At 39.5% G+C, this 26442-nt stretch overlaps 1 protein-coding gene across 2 annotated transcripts in view; it reads right to left on the bottom strand.

Moving 5' to 3' along the window:
* Window positions 1–26442, bottom strand: part of gpat2 (glycerol-3-phosphate acyltransferase 2, mitochondrial) — a 136127-nt gene that overhangs the window by 25575 nt on the left and 84110 nt on the right. For both annotated transcript variants that reach the window (XM_023264467.3, XM_023264468.3), the window contains 11 exons: window positions 17252–17370; window positions 12529–12636; window positions 12134–12204; window positions 11925–12035; window positions 11364–11486; window positions 9301–9400; window positions 7071–7204; window positions 6706–6805; window positions 3623–3802; window positions 1194–1292; window positions 356–438 (listed from right to left, as the gene is read on the bottom strand). In XM_023264467.3, the coding sequence (XP_023120235.2) occupies window positions 356–438; window positions 1194–1292; window positions 3623–3802; window positions 6706–6805; window positions 7071–7204; window positions 9301–9400; window positions 11364–11486; window positions 11925–12035; window positions 12134–12204; window positions 12529–12636; window positions 17252–17323 (1181 nt within the window). In that variant the 5' untranslated portion in view covers window positions 17324–17370. The remainder of the gene's footprint in view (window positions 1–355; window positions 439–1193; window positions 1293–3622; window positions 3803–6705; window positions 6806–7070; window positions 7205–9300; window positions 9401–11363; window positions 11487–11924; window positions 12036–12133; window positions 12205–12528; window positions 12637–17251; window positions 17371–26442) is intronic.

Below are 26442 nucleotides of genomic sequence, written 5' to 3'. Positions count from 1 at the left end.
CTCAGAAGAATTAAACATATGAAAGCAGAAGCCACTTTGCTCGTCGGAAGCCAAGCAGAGATTGAGCGAGGATGTTATTTTCTTTCTGTTATCTTTTTCACTGGCAGACTGTGTAATGTTGATGGTAATTGGACCGAGTCTAAGAGGATGAAAACTCTCATCAGAGCTTGCATCACAACTGTGCCAGACTTAAGGTTTAAAGCAAAGTATTCCAAAAGTTTAAGAGAGGAAAACTTTTCAATTTCACAGATGTTTGATAATTCAAAATTTACATCTGAATTCCATTGTGGTTTGTTCACATACAGTATTAACACCCGGTCATGCATGCAGGTACATACTCAGGTGGTCTGATTACCTGTTGTTGAGGATTACAGGAAGCAACAGGTCCTGAAGAGGGAGCCATTCCTCTACTCTACACCTCCTAGACTCGCACATCTCCTACACACACACAAACACACACAAGAACAAGAAGGACCAATTACACACACATGCACCATCAAGAAACTCAAACAGCTGGAAATCAGTATCTTGAGATTATTTAATGCTGATGTTCTAGTTAACTGAGTTCATAAAATTACACAAAGTGCTTGTTATTAACTTTATCAGTTTTTGCTACAGCTCATTTCTCTATCATTAACAGCAATTTAGAAGTTTCCAGTTTATTAGATGCACCTAGCTGAAACGTATGCAGTCTGATGTGGCAATTTTTTATTTATTTATTTATTTATTTATTTTTTTTACACAATTGATCCTACTTCCTGAAAGCTTGTAATCATTATTGGAGATTGTAGTTTGTGATGTGCTGAATTGTGTTGCAAATATTTACAATAACAAGTCTTGAGTGAGGATGAACTTAGAACAACATAACCACTTCAACACTCATTTGTAGCAGTAAATTAAGTTAATCTACCTCCTAATGTCAGCGTGATATATAACAAAGCCTATTGTTTGCAAGCACCCCACAAGGCAGTGAAGTATTATTCTTCAACGTAAAAATAGTCTTTGTTGTCAGTGATTTTCCCTCTTTCTTTCCTTCCATCTTTTGAATTGCTCACAGTTTGCATTCAGATTAATATCTAAGACCTGTGATGAGGTGTCACAAAGAATGCTGCTCCATTTTCAGTGTCACAAATCAATAAGTTTGGGAACCGGTGTGAATAACAAGCAGGTTTTTCTGGATGTGGTCTTTTTACCTTAAGAGAAAAGGGCAGGACAAAGTGGATCCTCACACATCCTTTTGGCTTCCACCAGAGAAAGGACATCATCCACCGCAACACGGATCTCAAGCCAACCTGTGAAGATATGTAAAACACGCACACACACAGTCATAGGAGTGTTTCAGGCAGTGAGTTAGCCATTATATCATAATGAGGTCTTTACCTTTAGGACGGACATTCCAACAGCAATACCACTAATGAGCAGGATCTATGACGAGCACTAAGATAAACAGCCAGTCTCACAGTGTGTACGAGTCCTAGAACTGTGTGTACAGCGTTGTATGTGCACTGTGTCTGAATGACAGAACAAAATAATGGGGCGAGGACCTGATTATCACAATTAACCGACAGCAACACCCACTCTCCAGTATCCCGTCAAAGTGCAGACAACAGAGGGCAAGATTAATGGAGACTAATAGACATCGCTGTGGCCTGGGGAAAAAAATGAAATGCAGACCTCAACTAATCAACCGACACTGGGTAGTGAGAAATTAGAGTAAAGCTGTGAAAGGCGCTCAAAGCAGGATCATCACTGGCAATTTTGTTTTTCCTCTACACCATGCCTTTGACACTGTGAGCTTCTCCTCAAAGAAAAACTGAAACCTGCAATCACCACTGACACTGTGAGCCTCTGCTATGTCAGAAATATTGATAGGGCAGCATGAAATAAGCTAATATTAATGGAGTCAGTATTATTCTCTTTGGAGGATAACCAGTTGTGAAACTACAGTTCCTTTTGGATGTTACCAGAAAGAGTAATGCTGCTTTGGATTCAGTGATGCTGTCAACTTGTTTTTTTGGCCTACGTTTGGTTACATTTTAGAAAACTGGCACCATTAAAAGTATGCTAATTATCTATTGGCAGGTCCTGTTTGCAAATTATCCATGGATGCACAGACAGCCATCACTGGATACAATGACTGCATTAGTTAGATACTGAAGGAAGCTTAAAAATATGGTGATTTCCAGGCAAATTCTGGAGTCATAAGGAACATACTTTTCTGTGATTTCTGAGCAGATTTATCAGTGTTTATTGGTGACAGACAACAGAGATAATCGGGAAGTGTCAGACACACTGAATCCACAAATGTGTGTGAATCATTTCTTTGTGTTCAGTTCTTACTCATATTATAACTGTGTGTGTATTACAGGTCCTATGTATGTAATAATAAACAAAAACATTTATATCGGTTTGTGGATTTATTAAGATATGACGATGTTTACTTCTGACACACAAATAGATAGCAGAAAACTTTAAAAGTCAGTAAGAATGTTAATGAAAACGGATTATTTAAAAGTCCATAAACATGACTGCTGTAACGGTGAACTTTCCCCACTGTGGGATCAATACAGTTTATCTTATCTTATCTTATGAACTAGGCAAGTTACTGTGTCACCTGATGTGCTTCAGTGTCATCTGAACTTCACAGGTGTTTACATTTGTTGACTTTTCTTCTGTTCTCTTGTTAAACAGAGTCAAATTTCCAATAAAGCTGTGTGCATTTACGTATTTTTCTGTTTCTCTTATCATATATAGAACGAGGATGAAACAGTGATCGAATTCCAGGCCATTAAGACCACATATTAAGCGGCAGTCATTTCAGAGCCATTTCCAAGCTGTTGATCTGCACCGCTACAATTCTGACTTCATAACTTTTCAGATCCCAGGAAGACAGGCTGGTGCCATTGGCATCAGCTAATGGGGATCCTTTTAAATAAATAAATAAATGCAATGCTGTTGAAACAAACTCATTGTACACGTGAGCTAAAAACAACAACTGTGTCGAATTATGTGACATTTCCATGTCAAATGATAACTCAAAGAGATCATTACAATGTACAGGTCTTGCACACTAAATTATGCCCGTGCCGCCGACTGTTTTGTTCCACATTATCATTGGCAGACAGAGAGTCTTCTTCCTGAAGGGGGTATGGAAATAAATCCACTGACATTGAAACAGCTTGTTGATACCAGGGCTAAACCAGCAGTTATACAAATATTGTGAAATGAACCTACTTTGCAGTATTTTGAGGGGAAAAATTCAAAGTCACATCCTGTGGACATGTGGGACTTTCATTAATTTGCTGAAAAGGGGCACAATATGGGACCTTTAAAATACCTTAATTGCCTCCATGAGCTTTATGTCACAGAAACAGCTGCAGCTCCAACTGCTGACTGCGTTGATTAGCAGACCAAATCAACTAATGAAACTACAATAACTAACCTATTATTTTTGTTAGAACGCTGACATGCACCTGTTGTTTTCACCTCATGCAGCATCTCTGCCTCTCTGCTGAAAACTTCTGTTCCAGAGTAAACCAGTTGAGCTGCTTCTGAGGACATTACGGTTACAGATGGCTCTTGTTAAATGTGTTCTTGCAAGTGTGCGGTTACACTCATCCACCTGTATGTTGGTCTTGGGCACACAGTCGTACGAGATGCCCACGGGGACCACACGGACATCAGGGACAGATCTCTCTTTGATGATCTGGATGACGCGAGCCAGCCACTGACCACCCTGGCCTGACTCTGGTGACACACCGACACTTATAGCCTGGCCCTCATGTAGCAGCTCACGTACAAGCTGAGGAGGAAGGAAAGGAAAATGAGGAGAGGGAAAGATGGCAAAGCCAAAGGTCTGAACACTCCTGGCAGTAGGGGAGCAATTAACATGAAGTGCCCCCCATGCATTTTTAAAATATACATAAGCAATATAGCAAACCAGACCTTGAAGGGAACACAAAGAAGCAAGAAAAGAGAGCGTGGAGGGCAGCTGAGAGGACAAGTCAAAATTCATGAAACAGTCAGGATAAAAAGCAGAAATGAAGAGAGACTGTGGGGGACACTTTATGACATTCAGATACTTCCTTTGCCCCAAGTCCAGTTTCTCCCTTCCAGACAAGGAAAATTAAATTACCATTGAACAACAGCCAAGCGGGCCTACACTCAATAAACAATAAAAGGTCTATAAACGCTGAAATACAACCAATAAACAAGCCTGCCTTCTCATACAAGCCAATATGATTGGTCACTTGAAACAAGTAAAAAGTGCTCACAGTACCACTCATATACAACCTCATTTTGTTCGCACTGTTGCCGTAATCTTGTATACTAACTCAGTTGTTTTATTGAGCAGCATAACTCAAAATTGATCTCAAAGAAACCAGTAACTTCTCCAAATGAAACATGTCTTTAGGCAAACTGATAAAAAGCTCAAATAGCTTCCTTCTAGATAAAAATACACAAACACAGCAGTGATGAACAGGTGCTGATCACTGATAAAAATAAATAGAGGTACTTTGATAAAGGTTATAAAAAAAGGTACTTTAGTAGATGCAAGAGAAGAGAAAGAGGATGGAGCAAAAAAAAAAAAAAATACAGATCACGAAAGTCTCCAAAATAAGGGGGAAAAACCACACAAACTGCCTTCCAATGAGAAAGAAACAACCTGCCTAGACCTGCCAAGTGCACACAATCAAACTAACCACCATTCTTCTCATTTCTCAACCCTCCGCTCATTGCTTTGTCACTCCAGCCAACTCCAAAGCTGCAATCTCTGTAGCAAAACTCAAGCCCCTTGGTAATATTGAGATTGAATAGCAAGTGGGATTGAGGCTGGGAATGAGAGAGAGGGAGGAAAAGACAGGTTGTATTCTGATTGAGAAGCTGACTGTGATAACACTTGACTGTGGAGTGCAATGAAAAGTGTCTCTATGTGAGTGAGTATGAACTGAACCGAATGCACCTGCATTAAAAAGCCAAATTACAACGACAGGTAGCTTCTGCTTACCCTGCAATTTTATATAATTACCTGCTGTTTATGATTTTTTTTAAAGCAAAATGCATTATCTACATTCTCTCTGATTCAGGGCCCAGCGGCTCGTGTTTGGCTTCGCATACGCAGCTAATGTAACCAAGAGGGCGTTTTGTTGTTGGTGAGAAAATGGTAGATGTAACCTGAATTTGCTTTTTTTTCGGTTGAAGGTGGAACGTGTATGTCGCCATTCAAGGAGCTTTGGAAAAGTTACTGTACCTCGTTGACATAATTAAGGGGCTTAATTAAAGTTTAATTGGGGTTGGAGACAAAAACAGAAGATTTTAACACAAGCTTGGGACTCAGTTTGCAGAATAGTAATATTAGTCCATCAGTCAGTTGAACACTTGGTTCCAAACTTCAGTATCTTGACATAGGCATTTGATCCGGCGCCACCATGAGCTTCATATATGTTTTACGTGGAAGGTCTCAACAACTACTAAATTAATAATTAATGGGCTGGAAATCTAGTACAGACAGTCATGCTCCCCCACCTGAGGGTGAACTGTAATAACTTTAAAGACTTCTTGTTAACCAACACCTTCAAGTCAAAACATTTAAATTACAATCTATACAAGGTACACACACTGTCTGCTTGTCCATAGCATGAAATGAATCAGATCTGTGTAGTACAATGCAAGCCAGTTAGATTTCTGTCTGACTTCATCCTACTTGCTCTAATGTTACAGCGATGTAGGGCTCACACCTGATCTGAACAGCTCACTGCTTTAGATGTTGACTCAACAATATCATGTTGGATAGAAACTTTTAATTTAAGTTTAACTGGAGACATTTAGATGTTATTGGTCTCATTTTGAAGGTTTACTCTGTGAACACAATACATGCTGTGCTGTTGATGGTGATGTTTATCAGTCTGAGGGGCTGAATACATTCAGCAGATTACAGATCATTTACTGCGTACAACATATATTTCTAATGTACTGTACAGTGATGTTACACTGATTTAATTCTTGAAGTGTTTAGCATCAAGGTAGGGACTGTGGAGATTCTTAAAATAACATCTGTGTAGATGTTTCAGCCCTGACAGTCTGAATAGCCAACATATCAATAGAGAAAGCTATTATCTTGTATTTCTTCCCAATCTATATATATATATATATATATATATATATATATATATATATATATATATATATATATATATATATAAAAAAAATAAATATATATATATATATATATATATATAAAATGGAGACTGAACCATGAACAGACATCACAGATTGCCTGTGGAGCATTTTAATACACTACTGTTTCCTAATTGAAACTATCAGAGCACAAACTCATACACGTGCCTAATAACACAACAGTGTTCTTATATTAATTCAGTTCAGTTCTATTTATGTAGTGTCAACTCAAAACATATGTCTCAAGGCACTTCAGATGGTGCGGTGAGGACTTTACAAAATCATACAGAAAAACTCAATAAATCTAAATTTTCTTTTGAGTTCCCTTTGAACAAGCATCTGGCAACAGTGAGGAGAAAAAAGTACTTTTAAACAGGAAGGAAAACCCTCTGGCAGAACCTGGCCATCTGCTGCAATCAGTTGGGGTTAGGGGAAAGGACATCAAAGCACAGCAATCACCACAAATATTTGAAACTTCCACATCCTACCCCTTCTTAACCTCCCAATCTTCAAAAACATGAGACTTACAGAGGTCATGACAGGTGAGTACAAACTGTCCATCTCAGCATCTTGCTCAGTCTGTGCAGAAGGAGGCAGGAGGATAACACCGACTTTCTGCAGGATTGATCTGTAGAACAAATGGAGAATAATGTCACACGGGCATCAGCCGCCTAATTTAACAAACTTGTGAGTGACTGTGCATATTTTCACCATGTTTAAAATAAACTGACCAGCCTAAATAAGGTGCTGTGAACAAAAGAGATCAATTCAGGATTTCATTACTAGCAACTAAGGCGTCTGCTCTGTTTGTGGGGACAAACGCTGCATGTTAGTTACTTGTTCTTGCAGTTCGACTTGCTTGGCAGCTTCTACGTGGGTTTGAATGAGTTTACCTTAGGGAGGAGCTGTTTATCTGCAGAGGATAAACAGTGTATGGCACTCTCAGGTTGTGACAGAAGAGCACGAGAGGGATGAGAGCATAGTCCATGATGCTCTGACGCACATACACATAAACCAGCGGAGATCCCTGAATTATAGAACAAAAGCAGCTTTAGATAAACAAAATTCCTCACATTGCCATTCATTACGGCAAATAAACAAGAACTGTGCAGAGGTGATGCACCGATTAGGAAAATGTTTCGGCGATCGTAAATATAATCAGTCCTGTGATCAAGACCCACAAGGTTCAGATATTATTAGCAGAAAGGAATGTTGAGAAAATACATTTATAATATAAAACTGGAAGAGGTATAAAATCTTATTTGTACACCTAAATGTTTAAGGAAAATGCAACAAATAAACATATACATGTGGAGTGTGTTTAAATGATTGTACTGTAAAATTCGACACACATCACGAGTGGTTGTTTTTCCCTCAAATTCAACAACAGCTCTATTATTTGCTCTGTGGTCTGCTATCTTTTCAGTAGCATTTGATTACTTTCATCACAGGCAATAATGAGCTACAGTCGCAAACTCAATTCTTTGTATATTGAATGAAGTAAAGGCGAGATAAAACACAATTGCATTTTTGTGCATTTCATAATGTCACTACTTTAAAAAAGGTCTTGCAACATTAAAACGTAAAAGTAGCTCAAGTATTTCAAACGGATGATGAAAACACTGTTATTACTGTTTTTTATTTGTTTAACACCTAAGACTCTTACCTAAGGTGCACCAAGTTCAACAATGTTATGTGAAGCAGTTTTCATCTATTATTTTACATGTTATTTGTACATACTGATTAAAACAGTCACATTAAAGCATGTAAGTCTATAGATGCCAACTTACATGGAACAGATTTTTTCCTGCTTTAAATTTGACAGATACACAAAATCACACAAATTATCAGCATACATGTGGTAAATGTTCAGCAGCTGGCCCATTGCAGCATTCAGCAGATTATATTGTGCTGTGAAGAACATCAGCCATTACCACATCTGTCACTGCAATGGATTTGGGATGCACAAACGTCATCATCTGTAGCCGATTCTTTCTCTGATTTATATTCCTCGGATGAGGTTTTGGCTTACAATGTTCCTTTGCATCGTACACACAGGACACTGCCACCATTAGGTCTCACATATCCTGATGTGTGTGCACTCTCTTTTTTGCCAGTACAATTGGATAGTCAACCATTTGACACTTTTTGATGACGCGTTATTATCTAATATATTTTGCTGACATTTTGGATTTTCTATGCATCGTACAGGTTTTTCCATTGGATGATACAGGTGGACATATATGCAAGTCATGCTGAAATGTCACACGATTCTACACAATAAAAAATTTTTAAGTCTCGTGTCTAATAAATTCAAAGCAGAATTAATGCCAGATTACAAAGTAAAGAAACAGACAATTGGACTACACATTTGAAAATAAACCGAGACACTGACTCAAACAAGAACTCCACTCACTTTGTGTGCTTTCCCAGTATTTACAGGTTTTATAAATGCACGAGAATCACACAAAAGAGAGGACACCATTCTTATGTTACCTGAGAAAACATGTCCTGACAACTCGCTGACAGCACATATTCCAATAAAAACTGTAAGTGTGATGAAAATATTTTTTAGTGGTTTGGGTTCCACTTATGAATTAACAGACTAAACTGATGTGAAATCAGAGCTAAAATTAAAGACACAGATCACTGACTTCACACATGCCCATTTTGAGCCTCTGAAACAAGCAGCCTGACTCAGACTTCTTTACTTGTATTTATTTAGTCAGCCATGTAATTAGAGATGTGTAGTCACTAAACAACTGAAAATAATTAGGTATAACAAGGCAAATAGAAGAAACTTGAACTTTCAAAAGTCTTCAGACATTGAGGTGTTTTTTTTAAAACTTCACTTTACTGAAAATATCCTTGCATTTCTGTTTACCTTGAAATGTTTTGTTGCAGATGTGTGCAAACAAGGCTGTAGCTGTTTACCATCTCATTAGGTGGCTGAGCGCAGCCTATTTTCACATCCCGAGTCAAAACATCACAGCCTCCATGTGCAAATACAAAGTGTACTTTCCATGTTTTGCAGAACAAGATGACACCCTTTGGGGCAGCTGTTAAAAAAGTAGGTGATATTTTTATGTGCAAATGCATGTGTGCAATCGCAGACAGTCGTACCTCTTGTGAGACTCTGTGCAAAGCCGACAGATGGTTGAGGTTAACTTCAATACTGTAGAACACGGAAGCAAACATCTTCAGCACTGCCCAGCCTACAAATCTAGTCAGGAGAGGATAGAGAGTGGAGAGATGTATAGAAAGAGAGCAGAGGAGAAAAGAATTAACGGGAGGAGATAAGAGGACATTGTGACAATATATACCAGGGAGTAATGGACAGATAGTGGTGAAGTAAAGAGAAAAATAGCTACAAATAACGTGATCGTGCGAAATAAATACAGCTTTAACACATGAAGTGAGGACAAAGTTGAATGTGACAGCAGTGGGGTGAAAAGGGATGAGGATAAGAGATAAAATGATGACACAGGGAAGCAGCAAAACAGAACGCGATAAGAGTGGGAGGAGAGACAAAGGCTGAGGCTGTAAATGAGGGAGACAGAGAGAGACGAGGGCAGGAGAATGAGGAGATTTTGCAGAAAGATTCCTACAACAAAGCCAAAGTAGTTTCTTTGGTTCATAAAGCCAGAAATTTACACTTCATTGCACCAGACAAGTATGGAATTTCTACCATGGTATGTAACACAACACCTGACAGAAGCATAACAGCTGATTTCAGCTTCAAATACAACTTGCGTCTTTACACCGGCCTGATCGAAGTGTGTTGCATGTGGACAAGTTTATGCCTCAACAACTGTCAGTCATCTTGAAGACCATGATGGATAGCACCACATCTGCATTTGTAGCATAGCAATCTCACTAACATCCTGCATGTCCAGTAGTATATTAGCCATTTCTGTGTTTGTCTCCTCAAGGGGATATTAGGGTTAGAAAGCAATTTTAAGCTTCCAGAGTTTCAGATCAAAATGTACTGTTCATTTTCATGTTGATAATTTTCGACAACTGGCTGCTGGAGCACTTGGGCAGAACATGGAAAGGCATGAACATTTCCCAGTGTAATCATGGGTAAAACTGAAAAAAGTCAAAATTACAAACCACTGTGCATAACAAACAAGAGCATTTTGGGAAGAAAGACAACATAATCACTAATCGTTTTTGCTTGGATGCCGAAGAAAACATTACATGACTTAAATCAGCTCATTTTCAGACTCTTGGTCATTTTTCAGTGAATTTGGCAATTATGGGGCACCGTTTTGTTCCTCATTCCTATTCATAACAGCTATGATTCCCACTCCGGCTCGGTTCCTCTCCATAGCAACTATAATTGTGGCTTACGAGTATCATAAGCCAATGCAACGACAACACCCGAGGCAACAATGCAATACTTGGTCTCTTAGCGCATTTTCCTTTATCCAGTCAGTCTGTGACATAAAATATAAAAAAACAGGTCACAGGATATACACGGTGGTTAAAAAAGGCACATTAATTAAATTTCCTGCATTTGTTGGGAACTATTCTCCGACATAGATCCCACGCTCTATTAAGTGTTGAAGGTGCAAGGATGGGTTAAGTTCAACTGACTCAACAGTTTCCATATTCATTGTAATTAAAAAACATTCAGCCAGCCCTTCATTAATGTGTTTTTAAGAATTTTTGCTTAGCAATGGAGCTCTTTGACAAAGATGAATGAGCTAGGTTTAGCTACACAAGCGATACTTAATAGCTGAATCACTTCATTGCTGGTTTTGCTGCTTTTAGTGGATTTGAAGCTGATGAGAAGAAAATTAAAACATCACAAGCCTTGTCCATTAAGTATCAACACTAATTTCATGGATAAAACAAGATTTTACATGATTGGGATTGTAAAATCGTAAGCAAAATCTTAAGCTTCTGACCACAAGACAAAACTTTATGATCACCTTTTTCCCCCAAACACCCTTGTTTTTCTATTTCTATAGGAAAACCAAGGAAAATCATTGAAGGAAATCTTTATTTCTGCTTCAGATACACTGGCAACGACCTATTGGTTTCTTGTTATTTCTAAATGAAAAGGTCACACAGTGCAGGTCTAAATCAATATGCAAAATCATTTTATAAATAAATAAACAATAAAGCCATATTTGAACCTTGCCCTTTGCCCATCAGACCACACAAAGAAACACACAAACCTCAAGAAACCAGAGGAAATGCAGGTGTTAACGAGGGCATGGTATGGTGAGAGGAGTTTGAGCTGCCCTTGGCCGTCTCCCCCCTCGGATGCTTCATGCTCTGCTGTGAGCGCCTCCCTCACCCTGAAACACATAGTCACAGGGCAGCAGGGTTAACGCGGCACAAAGCCTCATTTGTGCTACACTCAGACAAACACCCGACTTCCAGTAACACAGCAACAACAGCATCCCTGAGCGAAGAGGTTACGTAGAGGTTAAACTCAATTACACAGAGGGAGGGAAAACAACAGACACAAAGTGAGGACTCAGTGACAGAGATAGGGAAAGTGTGAATACCGTCCCAAGTAATCCCATTTCTCTTCATTCGCTGTGCACAGACCCCATGATAGCCTTCATTTTCTCTATCTTTGTTTGTGTGTCTTATCTCCCCTAGTCCTTTCTCTTTCCCTCCCTCCAGAACTGCAGGAGCCTGTTTCATTTTCTGTATCTCTGCCTATCATTTATTTATTCTTTTCTGGCATCTCTGCTCATGTCCTCCTCCCTCTCTTTCCCCTCAGGTACCTGTTGCTCTGACAGAGTCTCTCCAGCCTGTTGCTAACAGGACTCTCGTAAACCTTGCGCCCACTCACAAACAAGGCGAAGCAGACCCTCCGCACCAGCCAACCACGATACCTGCAAAAGAAAAACCCCACAGTTTAGAGAAAAGTGCATGGGTGAGTGTGCTGGGACTGAAATATTCCGTTTGCCTGAACACTAGATACTATCAGTACCTGGTTTGTGTCTCGTTGACACTCAGCAGGTTTCGGAAGCCAAGCGAAGAGTTTTGTCCAAGGTTCTTGCACTAAGCAATTATAGAAAAACACAAACAAACAGATGACCAGGCTGTGGATTGGACGCCAGTGGACAGAATCAAATTAATATATATGACACATGCATCTCAAGGATACTACCTGACATCTATGAGTGCTTCTTTAATTGCAACAAGCTCAGTGTGCCATGCAGTGGAATCGTTTCATTTTAAATCTATAGCACTACAATACAGAAATTAAATTTGCACAGAGTCTGCAACATAGTCTACTTCTCGCATTTCATTTCATCAATCTCATTTTCTACAGTCTTATCTGCTATCTATTTGAATTCTGTCTATTCTGAGCTGCACACTCACCAGACTGTCTGGTGTGCACCGGTGGCAGCATTGGTTCACAATTGGTCTGAACTTGCCCAGATTGGGAGGCACAATCCGCTTTTTCTTGATCTTCAACCCCCACGACGACTGAGAGGGATGGACACACAGTAACACAGCACAAATAAGATATCAAGGACTCAGCAATTGCAACCACAAGCACACAATCGCCAGTTCATTAGTTACACCTTGCTGAAACGAATGCAGTGTATTACAACAATCCTGCAAAAAGTCTAACCTTACAATATGCAACTGTTGTTGAAAGTTTGGATTTTAGACAGATTTCTGTACCCGTATTGTCACCGTGGAGGCTGCAGTTTGTAGCGCTGTTGAACTGTATTACATTACACGGAACAAGTTTTTATTACTTTTTCTATGACATGCGATAAAAAAGGGGGCATATGGTGGTAACGTCAATAAACCGAGAGGGGGAAAAAAGCGTGTAAATACTTTTGATTCTTTGGCCTTGATTTAATTTAGAGTTTATTAAGTTTTCTCTGTTTCTGTGATTGGTTTAACTCTAGCTAATAACTAGCAGTGCAGTAAATATTAATACAGATCCCGTTTTAGATCCAGTATCAAGCATTTGGTGCAGAGCAAACGTAAAAAACTCATGCAGTGAACAGGCCAGACTGTGTACTGTATACTAATCAACCAGACTTCAAGTCTCCTGCAGGAAGCCGACTGCTGGTCACCTGTAAATATTTGTACTAGAGCATCAAACCAAACAGCACGATTACTGACTGATTATCATGCCCGATCGTGTGGTGTTATAGTTAGGATTTATACTGAATGCTACCTTTAAACAAAATTAGCTAATGAATTTCCTAAAATCAATGACACTTTCTCCTGGTTGAATAATGATGATGGATTTGAGAAAACAGCAGCTGACTGAGAAGCCAAGAAAGGATCGATTAAAAGACAAAACATTACTGTAATGACAAAGCTTGGATCGAAGTATCGATAATTTAATTCACCATACTAATTCAAAAGTATAAAGAAAGGAGAGAGAAATAGAAACAGTGGATGGCATGATGCAGGCAAAGCTTTTGGATTATGATGCTAAAACCACCGTAGCTGCCTCTGGAAATACCCTGATGAGAGGACTGATTCCACTCTGTCTCTCTTTTCTAAAGAGAAGGAGGCAATCTTTTGATCCCATGTGTAACTTTATGCATGCTGATTAATTTGCGTTCAATTTCATTTGCTCACAGTGTGGTGTAAGAATAATGTATACATAACCTGTATTACAAAAACATGACAATATGATACACACTGCAAATAGAACTCATAGCTGGGATGCAAATACAGTTCAAGTAGTCAGCATTTTTAACAAAAGACACTATACAATAATAAGAAACCTAATATTCAGGAAAAGTAAGAATGTTCCAAACTCAACTTCAGGAGTTGTTTGATAGATATTTATCAGTTTTATATCCAAGTGTTTGCTCCTAGACTGACAGCTGGCCACACAGCATTGTGGGTGAGCGACCTGCTGAGCCACAGAGTATATAACAGCAGCACTGAGTTTCAGCTAATTATATGACAGCAGCAACAGTAAATGATGTGAGCAGAGCACCTAATAAGTGCTGCTGCAGACTGGAAAGGTACGTATTGTGTAATTGCTGAGGTTAACAGGTGTGTGCCTAAATGCCTTTCAGACTCGGGTTGAATGCTTTGGTGAACATAAGTGCATTTATTTTTGACAGATATCACGATTGGATTTATATGATATATTACCTTTTAACGGTCAAGCTTCAGATCAATATCCATCTATGACAGATTTGAAGAATTTTAAAATTTTAAATCTCATTACCACCAGAGAGACCATCAAAAGCAGGCTATTGCACAAGAATAAGATCCATCCATCCATTCTCTATACACCACTTAATCCTCACTAGGGTCGCAGGGGGGTTGGAGCCTATACCAGCTGACTCAGGTGAAGGCAGGGGACACCTGGACAGGTCACCAGTCTGTCGCAGGGCTACATATAGAGACAATCAATCACACTCGCATTCACACCTACGGGCAATTTAGAATGACCAATTAACCTCAGCATATTGTTGGACTGTGGGAGGAAGCCGGAGTACCCGGAGAAAACCCACGCATGCACAGGGAGAACATGCAAACTCCATGCAAAAAGATCCTGGGAATGCTGGGACGTGAACCAGGGATCTGCAATGCGGAAGTGCTAACCACCACGCGACTGTGCAGCCCAACAACAAAATGAATTTGTGAAACCATTAACAGGACCGTTTAAACCCTGGGTCAGACACACTGCATAGTATATATACTAAACTGCAGCCTTTGTAATTTGCTCACGACATTATTTCAAATCACAAATTTGCCTTGAAATCAATTAATTGTTCAGTGCTGCAACAGATGTACAGTGACATTATAAAAATCACAGAAAAACTACAGGACACTACAGAAAATATAACTGAAAACAACACTCACAACAACTTTAATTTCCTCATGCAGATATTGCTGATATATTATGCAGTGCTATTCAGCTATAAAACTGCTTCACTAATTTTAATGCAGCCCTAAAACGTGCACTGGAATGTGTATGATGACAAAAACTGAAATTAAATACATATGTCCAAAAAACGTGTGCAGGAGAGCCATAGGTGAAAATCTCACATATACGACAGTGAATGCCTGTGATGTGGAGAAATCAAACATGCTTCTGCACAGATTATCAAAAACTTGGCAAACCTGGAATCACAAATATATTCATAGTTTATCAATGTGTTTAAAACCAGTAATTCAATGATTCACAGTAGGGACTAATTTTCATGGAAAGTTTCAAGGAATTAAATGGTGCTGTAGTGTTTTAATACATTTTTGTACCTTCCAGCTGCCCATTAGTTTCAGTTTATTTAAATGCACTTTAAAAATGAACTCAGAGAGCCTTGGAACTTGCTCAACATACAGTAGCTAATGCTTCATAATGAAGCACATGTGCGCCTTGGTTTTCATTAAAGTTACTTCATTTTAGAGTTTTGATGGTGTTAAAATCTGTGAACCCTCCCTGGTGGTGCATTCAGATGCTGAATTGAAGTCTAACGACAGAGTCATTCAGCTGCCAAAAAGCATCTCAGGCATAAGCTATGGTGCTTGGAAACTCAACAGGGAATACAAATAATTCAAGTAGAGATCCTTTCAAAACAAAACCTCTCTATGTGCTCTTACAGGAGCAGCAAATACACCAAACAGAACCTGTTCTAATGTTCATACAAGCTCTTAATTTTTACATATCCCTGTTCAAAGAATAATTCCAGTTTATCGCAATCTGGTATGTTTGTGGATACTGAGGTTATATGTGTCAGGTTAACTTTGCATTCTCCACTGCTATTGTAGAGATCTGCGGTTGTCCTGGATGAAACGCCCTGATGCAACCGGCAAAATCGCTGTTCCAGGGTATATTAAGAAGCAAGTTTAACACAGCCGGGCTTTCTTTGTGTTAGCTGGCTTGACACAACCCCAAAAACATATCATGGGTATCACTAAATTGACTATCATCTTTCTTTGTTAAAACAGTATTTCTTCCTCAAGTATTGTGTGCACTCCCATAAAAAGGAGCACCAAACTTCATTTGACTCTTCTTTGGTACAAAATGGATCGGTTGTGTGTTACCTGCTTTAGTCAAGAGGAACAGCTGGCTACAATAGAGAGCTATGAGGATCTCCTAAACAAGTTTTTTTTTTTTGCCTCAAACCCAAATAAATAACTTAATATATAGTATCTGCCAATCTGACTCAAAACCATCTTCCTCAATAATATACGCTTGTATTTGTTGTAGTACCTGACCTGTAGTACTCCACCAGGTGGAGTGTCTTCCTATTAATTCTTTAGCAACATAATACATAAACATGTACATAAATAGCTAATGTAAAGTCTTTTTTTTTTTGGAGAGCTGCATTAAGTTTACACTGTTTGCCCCAAAAATTGCACATTGTTTCGTGCAATTACTGTTTTTGGACCTTTACAACAAAGATAAACAGTTCAAAGCTAGCATAATTCACTGAGAGCCACAACAGCTGCATTAATGGGAAATATGTCAGAGTCAATAATCCTTTTAGTAGGGTGGTAGTGCCAGGAAGTGGTTAGCTTAATTTCGTATACAGATTGAAAGGAGGGGTAAATTGTATCTTGTTTGTTTCACTCTTACACACACACACACACACACACACACACACACACACACACAATTATTAAAAGCACTCAGTTTACCTTAAAATCATAAAATGCTGTTTTTATATCTGTGTGTACTGACTAAAAAAACCAAGATACAGCATGTTACTCTCTGAGGTATAGAGCTGCCGGCAGCTGTTTAAACCCCAGTTAGCAGAAACTTCAAAGTTTATCAAGCAAAGTTAATCACATCCAGTTCAATACTTTGGACGCAAAGTCACAGACACAGATAAAAGTGGTATTCATCTTCTCATCAGCAACAATTAAACTTAGGAGCATGTTTCCCAAAATGTCGGTGTGTCTTTGAAAATTCAGTTCATTTTCTGATGTGCCTGTATGACTCACTGATGCATCACATCCTGTCATTTGGTAAACATCAAACACAATTAAGGACATGGGGCGATGCACGTGCTCTCGTGATTATGAAGAACAAAGCGTTTGAGATTAGTGCGCATGGAGTAAGTGGGAGATGACAGTGGGAGAGTGTCATGCAGGCAAGTGTTCTTACAGCAGTTCTATTCAGTTGAATTGGTGGAAGGACAATGTCTTTGTTTGTCCCGTCTGTCTTCTCCTGCACCATGGTGAGGCTCCTGCAGACTTACACACAGAAACCTATCAAAGAAAAGACTGGGAGAAAAGAGCAAATATGAAAGCATGAGGTTAAAAACTATGCATTCAAATGTTGTGTTGGTTAATAACGGATGCTTGTGAGCACATGTAAGTGGGGAGTGTTTTTAGGAGATTCAATATAGAAGACTAATCTTGAACTGTCAGAGTGCTTTGAGAAAAGGCTTCCAATGTCCAATTTAAGAAAATAAACACACAGAAACTCTCAGTATGACTCAAAATTCATTCTGGCTTTTGGTCCTAGCAGGGGAGCGTTGGCAGCACTCTCTGATCTATCATCCTGTGCCCATAGCTACAATTTCACCCATCTAACCAGCACTTTTTTTCCCTGCACCACCACAAAATTCTCTCAAATTCTTAACCTTTCTTTCATTCTTTTTGAGTTAAAGGAGAGCAGCTTCTTGCTGGAGGTTTCATTGGCTGATTTCCCATTGTCTCCTCTTATTGGACTTGTGGCAAACTTTACTTTAAAAGTTTTGTGTTTACCTCTATATGCAGGCAGGAATAACACAAGGACAGAACTGCCATCAGGAGTTTAGAGATGGATAGGAACTTGAGGCCGTCTTTGCTCAGCAACATTAAGGTGGAGCAGGGCAGATACTCACTAGTGGGTTATAAATCATTAAAAGTAAGGTACATAGCCATCCACTGAAACACAGCTCTTATGTAACCGATGCTGGCCATGTGTCCACTCGGAAACACATTAATGAGTGTTGGCAACATAAGTCACAATGTAATACGACCTAGCTTAAACAGCTTATTTAACTGATAGCACTGAGAGTGTTTGTGCTCAAGTGAGTAATCACCTGAAATTAAGGCAGATTTAACGCAGATCAAGAGCCAGTCCGCATTCTCCAAAGAGAGAGCTAAGCTGGCGTGAAAACCACCTTCCTGAGAGCGATTCTCTTTGGTCTGTGTAAGACTTTGTTTCTACTACAAAAGAACGAAGACACTTCCTGCTGTCATCAACTGTCTTCAAATAAACCTTTCTGTGGCTACATCCATCAGATTCAGGAGTCTCATTAGGCTCGATGAGACTTTTCCTTCGCATTGCTGTCTCTCATTCTGTTGATCCCACTCTGCCCCATTAACTTTGCTAATTAAAACTTAAGCCTTCCCCATGGGGAGATGCTCCATTTCAACTGGCTCAAGTTCCCACATTCATTACCAACTCCAGAGGGAAGAAAGTCATTGATAAGAGGTTCCCAGGGCTGTGGGATGCTTCTCAGGTGTAGCAGTTCATGAAGTAGAAAAGAGAGCAAAACGGGGAGTAAAGGGTGTAAAACTGTAAATTACACAGCCACAGCATAAGCAAAGGCTCTAATGGGGTTATATAAACCTCTCTAGAGGGAATCCAAAACCACATGGAAAAAGCTAGAGGCAGCAGTATACAAAGCCCAGACTGGTGTAAAACTACACACACACAAGTTCCATCATCCATGTGCAGCTTTACCTGCCAACACACAACATGTGAATTCACACCGTGATCTGTAGAAACATGGAGAGACAGATATTGAGATCTGGGTCACAGGTTCCTCCTTACATCACTCATTTATGCTTGCTTTGCTCTTCCCTTCATTAAAAGATAATTGATCAATTATAGTCATTAATTAATATGCTGTAGTTTGCTAATGTGATAGCCCAGACCTAAGTGGGCCCATGATGAGAAAGGATTAAAAATCAGAAGCCATTACAAGATGCCAGGTCAGATTAGAGTGAAGATAATTTTAGAGCAGCAGTAGAAGCGATGTTGGTGGGTGCATTCAAGTGTATTCCCAAAACTGCTCAGTGATTAGCGGGGGCTTTAATTACACTTTGCATGTATTTGAAAAGGAGCTGTAGATGGAGAATTCAGAATGAAGCAGCACTCAGAGTACAGGCAACTTTTTTTCCCTCCAAATCTCCACAAACGGATGTAAAGATGTGAGTGTATCATGGAAGTGCAAACTTCTGGTTGTTGAGTTATGTTATGTTACATACAAAGAGCATGAAAACTAAGGAAAGGACTCCAAGAAACACACAACAGAAGCCACTGACTGACGTTACAATGTGTAAACACGGTACGGTGTGCAAAAGCAGCAAAGGAATCCAAAACAATAAACCGTATGCTCGTGCCAGACGAGCTTTAAACAACCTGAATGGAAAATACTAAAGAAAAGCATTTCCTGTGTCTAGCCTCACAAAAAAATCAATGCAATGTTTACTCTAAATGCTGGCAGAATAATGTGCCCAAGAGAGGCTTATACTGTACATCACAGACACCAATTCAATTTAAAAACCACACTGATGGCAAACCAAGGTCTGCATTACACTGTGAATCTGTGAATGAGCCAAGGCCGTGTTAGCTATATGTTAGCTAGCTACAGGTTCAAAAAATGACATCACTGCAAAGTCAGAATTTATTTATAAAACCCACCTGCTGCAGAAGCAATTTCTCCCCCAGTCAAGTCAGTGACATATGAAGTCTTAGGTGAAATTCACACTGCATACAAATGAACTTTTATCTTCAAATTCTTCTCCTGTAATAGTCCTTGCAATGTTGAACACAAAATGCAGCACATCGCACAGTCACAGCTGCAGCTAGCTAATTACCCTAATGACCTGTCAATCAAACATCAAAGGAAACACTCAGGAAAGAGCAACAATTCACATCTGGAGACTTTTCTGTCAGTCAGACCTAGTATCTCTATCCATAAATAAAGATGAGTTTATTAGAACACCATATAGAGCAATTCAAACAGCAACAAATACTTTTTCTGTGAGCGTGTTTTTCTGTAACAGGGGACCAGTTCAGTCTTTTGTTAAATTTCTTGAGGAAGGTAGTTACAATGGCAGAGACTTGAGATGGCTCATAAAACAGAGCTAATCGTCTGCGCTCCATGGTTTAACCTTTGTAGTTCTACAAAGCGCTTATCAATGTTTCTCATTCCCCCACTCACACATTAATTGAAGCAGAGCTGCTACACTAGATGCTGGTCTGCCACTGGGAACAACTGGGGGGGTCAGTGGTTTGCCCTAGGACGCACTGGCATGTGTAGGAGCCAGGGATCGAATCAGCAAACTTTGCAATTAGTGGATGACCCACTCTATGACCCGAGTCTTGGAGCTGGAGTGGGATTGGAGGGGCACGTTTTTAGCCTTGGGTTTCCCAGCAGGGCAGGGGCTGAAGCTGAAGCTGATGAACCAAGACATGAGGTGGTGAGGAGAGCCAATGATTTTCTGGTGTGGATTTTGAACTGGACTAAAGTATTGATCTAAAGCAGCCAAAAAATAAATAAGAAAAAAATCTAAAAGCTTGATGGATTACACAGGATATGGAATGTGAGGTCTGAAGACTCCTCCAGAATTTTGGGAATCTGCCAGGAGTGAAGACAAGCATCAGTTGAGGATGAAGGACAAGTCATCACGTACGTCTGCTATGAGCTCCCCTTCTTGGGTTTCCAAGGAGCAGTCAGGAAACCCGGACAAGACCAAGAGGCAGAAGGATGAACACCCAAATATTGAATATCATAACCTGCAGCACATTTGAAGGATTGCAGAAATGTACTGCAAATCTGTCGTAGACAAACATAAGAGGACAGAAGACTTCTGACAATACCCGACCATGCACCTGCTTGAACTACTACCCAGTTCTAGACAAGAAAAAAAAGGGTTTCATCACTAACGCTGCTGTTTGTCTTAATCCTAAATCTTGTATATCACCAGTCAACCTTTGTTGACGATAGCCAGTCACTTACTTACATAATTTGGCATAAAAACATCTATAGCCAATCTGTGACTACAATAACCATGACAAATTTCTACAGCTGGAAGAGAATGAGTCCCCCCTGCTGAAAAGAACATTTTAATCTCAGTATTGCATTAGCTAGGAAGGGATAAATGGGACAATCCAGTGGTACATAATGTTCTTGGTGATAATGTTAACAGCATGTCTTTGACATGCTTATGAGCTTTCTTAAACAAACCAATGGGGAGCGAGGATTTTGCTGAGCAGGCAGTTAGATAACGCCACAGGGACATCAGTGTGACGGGCATGTATTTACAGTCTACAAGTTAACCAGGCTATTCAAAAAGAATGCTAATATGGTAAACATACACAACTACGCACCTGGATGTGTCAGCTGTCTCACTGCTTCACATATACGCACACACACAGAAAATCAATCTGTGAATCAGTTGCTGTGCGTCATGGAGCCAGAGCATCATTGATTTCCCAGAACAAAAGGAATTCTTTAACTTTACTCTCTGCTCTCATTCTCCCGTCAGCTGCACACGGTTTTCATTTTAATGTCAATGGCACAGCGCTTGTAAAAGACAGCCAGCAATCAAATTAAAAAGGCTTACAGACAGTTATGCAACTTTTCCATATTAATGAGTGAGCTACTTATGTCATCTTTATTTCGAATTTCAATGCATGGCAGGGTTTATAACAGACTTACAATACAATATATTAATACAAGAATCCCTCTGAAATTTCTTGAGGGAACCACATAATCCTTTATTTAATGAAAATTGGCTCTTGTACAGCGTCAGCATTTATAGCAACATAAATACTCACATTCTGGTACATTGACAGCATCCAAATGTCTGACAAGAACAGTCATTTCACTGTACCAAAGTGAAAATACCTTTACTTGTCACTTCATTTCCCATGCACCTGTCATTTAACAGGTGTGCAAAGATTTGCCTTATTTGCATGACAGTATTTGTTTTTTCATATTTACTCTCCCTCGTGTGGATTTCTGGATGTTTAGGGTGATATTTTTACAGATCTGCAGGTAATATTAGTAACCACTAAAAAATACATTGACTCAAAGAACAACGGCGCAGTTAAAGTAAAAAATGCATGACAAAACTAAAGTCAAACATTATAAAAAAATAAAAATTTTCACCATGATAGAGCAGGTGTTTGTTTATCTCAGCTGTTGTCTGGACACAAAGCAATTACTTTAGCTAAACAGTGCAACTTCTGAACACCCATGGCTCACCCCCACAGATGTTTTCATTTAATATGCATGAGTCCTGCACCCAGGAAAGTGTGGTAGTGTGCAGAGTCAGCCTGACTGGCATCTCCCCAACTCTCTTGTTAGGCTGGTTGTCACCGGTCAGAACAGGAAAATTTATACATTTACTGAATCATTTGGCGCACCAGTCATTTTTATGCTGGGGAAGACCTGCTTCTATGGGGTACAGGCTGCAGGTGTGAAGTATCAGATAATAATCAAACAGTAGTAGGTAGTGGACTGTGGTAAACTTTAATTTCATCTGTTAATAGATTTTAAGTGCTGACAGTGACAGTATATTACCCTTCCATTTGGATTCAGCCACTAGTTGCCACACAAACCACTCTGATTCATAAGCGACAGGTGCTGTTTTGTGTACTGAACAAAAAATGAGTGAAAACACACCCATGCACCTGTGCTTTTCGTGTTTGGAGACACTTCCTCTCTTTTAGGACATGAAGTTTAGTGAATTCCCAGCAGAGCTCTGCCAAGAATCAAACTGAGGTCTAATTAGCCAGAATAACTGAAAACACTTAGGTTCTGTAGGTGAGCAGAGCCTTCTTTCCATTTCAAAGTATTCCAATCCAGCTCTGAGACATGCTAACATGCCACATGGGAACTTAAACACTAACCATGCAAAAGAGAAAGAAGTTTAATTGGAAGTGTTACGGTGAGCATGGGTGGTCTGGATAAGAAAATAAATGATCTAAGTGCAGATCGCTAAAAGACTCATGACTAATATATAAAGCAAAATTGCCCCACAGCTTTAGTGTCCCAAGTGATCAAGTTCGCCTGAGTATAGCTGAGCGAAAATCCAATCGATAGAGGTCTTTTTCAATGCTGACATTTTGCTGTGTCACTGTGAGAAAAGTACAAAGTCTGAATAACAAAAAAAAATGATGCCCCTGTTCTTTTTAGCAGATTCAGTTTCAATCTCCTGGTACTGTGCGTGCAAGCTGCTGTCACACTGCAACGGCTTACTGGGACACTGGAACAGTACAAAGCCATCGTTATTAGCAGCATCTGAGCTTTTCTACGGTGGCAAGTCAAAATGTCTGCTGTGAAAAAAGTTCTATTACCACTGACAAGGTTTCAGAGACACTTTTAGTATAGAAATATCTCACATGTGGTTGGATATGATTTTTTTCTACCCTTTGGTTGACCCCGAATGTCTCATCGCAAAAAACAAAAGTCCCGGCAGAAAGATAAAAAGATAAAATGTACTTGTGCGAGGGAAGGCACGAGTTGAAGGGAGAAAACGAGCTTATCGCTGTGACTTTTGATGTTCTTTCATAAAAACAAACATTAAAGCATGCATACAACTGTACAAGATATGATTAAAAGAAAACAGGAGGGGGGAGAGAGGCTCGGAAAAATAGAGATCAGATTGTTTTCAACTAACAGGATCTGATGATAATTACACTGATCAACGTGTTTTTGACTAATGGGATCTGATGATAATTACACTGATCACTCAGCCGTTTCTATCTGATTCTGTCAGATAAAACGGTTTCCATCTTGCACTGGAATCACAAATAAAGGGAGTACTAATTGCACGTCAGATACCCATCATCTGTCTCTGTTCACACCTCGATGTTTTTCCCTCTTTCCTACCTTTAAACAGGTTTTCATTTCTCCTTGACAGCCGTGATGTTTTATTAACTACTGTGGGATACAAGACACCTGAGTCGACCTGCCAGGTTGGAACAGATTGAAGTAAGGGCGAGAGGTGCAATACCTACAGCTCTGCTTTCCCTACACTCCAAACACAAGCAAATATCCAAGTTGTAGTCTACATAACCACCTTTGTACATAAACCGAGATACATTCAAATATGTGCAAATACCCAAAAACAAACGTCTGAAGTCATATTCGGAGAGATCCTTCAAAATGTAATTTACAAACACTATTATGCAACATGATGTCTTATGCAACCGGCCTATCTGGTAATTGATTCATGAAGCACATATATTCAGAAAGGGTTGACAGCTTTTATGCAATAGGTGAGGATAAACTGTAAAATGTGTTGATGCAAAGACAAACATCAGACTTCTCCAAAGGCTACACTGATAATGAACAACACAAGCTTGTTTGATTAACACCGACCGCCCCACAGCACCCACTTATCATCATATAAAAATTACATTAACTTTAAGTAAATATGCATTTCATCTTTGACCCAGAGTTGTCCTCCCCCTCAGGCAACAAGCTAAACACCACGAGTGTGAAAAGATGACAGAGAGAAAGAATACACTGACCTAACTAAAGTGGGATATATATGCCTACTGTTTGTAGCATTAATGGAAATAAAACTGTCTCCTTTATTTCATTTTTCCACCAGAGGGTTCAAGGCTTTCCTGTAAAAATGAAATGCCTGAAACCTACACTGAATTAATTTGACAAAGCTGGATTATGTGAAATTTTGGCATTCTTCCTTAAGATATGACAAACGATTAATTCACAGTCAAAGATTTTGTAGATTGATTTTCTGAGGATCAATTATTCAGCTCAAACATAATATAAAATCCCCTGTACACTTTTAAGTATTTCTCAGTTTAGGCAGCAAAGAGAATTGCAAGGTTGCAAATAAAATGCATTTTTATTATTAATTAATGCACCGATAATTGATTGATTGCTCCATGGAGTAAAGCGAAAGCAAAAGATGTTTATCCCATTTGGAAGGCACAGTTTGGCCTGACAGTCTTTTCTTTCACTAACAGTCCAAAATCCAAACATATTCCATTTGAAATCACAGAAAAAAATCTAATTCAGGTGTAGAAAAGTGAACAGTATTGCCCGTGAAAGTGTTGCTGTCTGGCACCATCTTGTTTCAGTCAAGGTGGATACCCAAAGTCTATAGCTGACGCCTATAAATCAAGAACATTAGTCAAAAATACAGTCAGCAAAATGCTTCACCAGTGTGCCAGTGAAGTGTAATCAATGGTCGAATGCCACAACTGCACCCATGATCTCTGTAGGGTTGAACGCATCAATCACACACACACACACACTGACATTTACATTTACACACACAAGTGCATGTGAGGTGCAGTAAGGTGAGACAGATGCGGTCGAGTGATTACAATTAAATGAATGGACGCTTTAAGAGTTCAGCTGGGGAGCAGGGGCATCTTTGTGAGTGTGTGTCTATGGGTGTGTACAAGCTACATTCTTCATTGATGTCTGACCTACAGGTGAATAATGGGAGAGAGAGCAGTGTATAATTATCTGTATTTGTATTCATGGTCACAGGAGTAACAGTGACGGGGTATTAAAAAAAAAAGTTGACAGCAAAGTTAAATCAGAGCCAGGAGACAAAGAGAGCCCTGCACACAGCTCAGCACAACACATCACAAAGAAACACAGAACTGCTCGTTGTGGTGAAATCTGAATATGGTAAGGTATTTTTTTTGGGGAAGGGGGGTAAGATGTTAAAAAAAAGAGCACCACAGAAGATTAGCGTTTCTTTTTTTTAACTGCAAATTAGTACAGATTGCTAAGGACGTGTGATGACGTGTGTTTTTATCAGGTGATCGGCCTGCCACCTGATGAGACGACATGTCAGATGACGCTTCTGAGGAAGTCGAAACATGTCAAGGTAGAAACACCCTTAATCATCCTTACTAATTTGTCGGTTCAAAAGAAACACTTATCTAATAAATAAGACAACAAAATTAACACAACCTACTCTGAGCAGCACAGAAGTTTAAGTTTAGTTTAGCTGAATTAGTAAGGTCAAAATGTAGTGCCTATGAATTGAAGGTTGGTGTAAAATACACAGATTAAGTCCAATTAGTGTGGATTCAAATTGGGTGGTATTTGATTGCTTTAATGTCCTCATGCAACGTACCTCAATCAGCCACAACATTAAAACCATCAGGGTGTGGACACAGGACCTCTATGACCAGGATGTTGGCAGGGGATCCTTTGGGTTCTCTAGGTCACAGGTTAGGGCCTACTTGGATCCAGCTTGTTCCAGATGCTCAATAGAATTGGGAACTAGGGTGTTTGGAGGCTTTGTCAAAACTTTGGGCTCTTGGCTGTGCTTTTGAGCTGTTCTTGAGCAATT

The sequence above is a fragment of the Amphiprion ocellaris genome, chromosome 6, assembly GCF_022539595.1.
Source record: "Amphiprion ocellaris isolate individual 3 ecotype Okinawa chromosome 6, ASM2253959v1, whole genome shotgun sequence".
In the NCBI taxonomy this organism is placed as follows: Eukaryota; Metazoa; Chordata; class Actinopteri; family Pomacentridae; genus Amphiprion; species Amphiprion ocellaris.
Note: the sequence above shows the minus strand (reverse complement) of the source record. Positions and strands in the feature narration are given on the sequence as shown.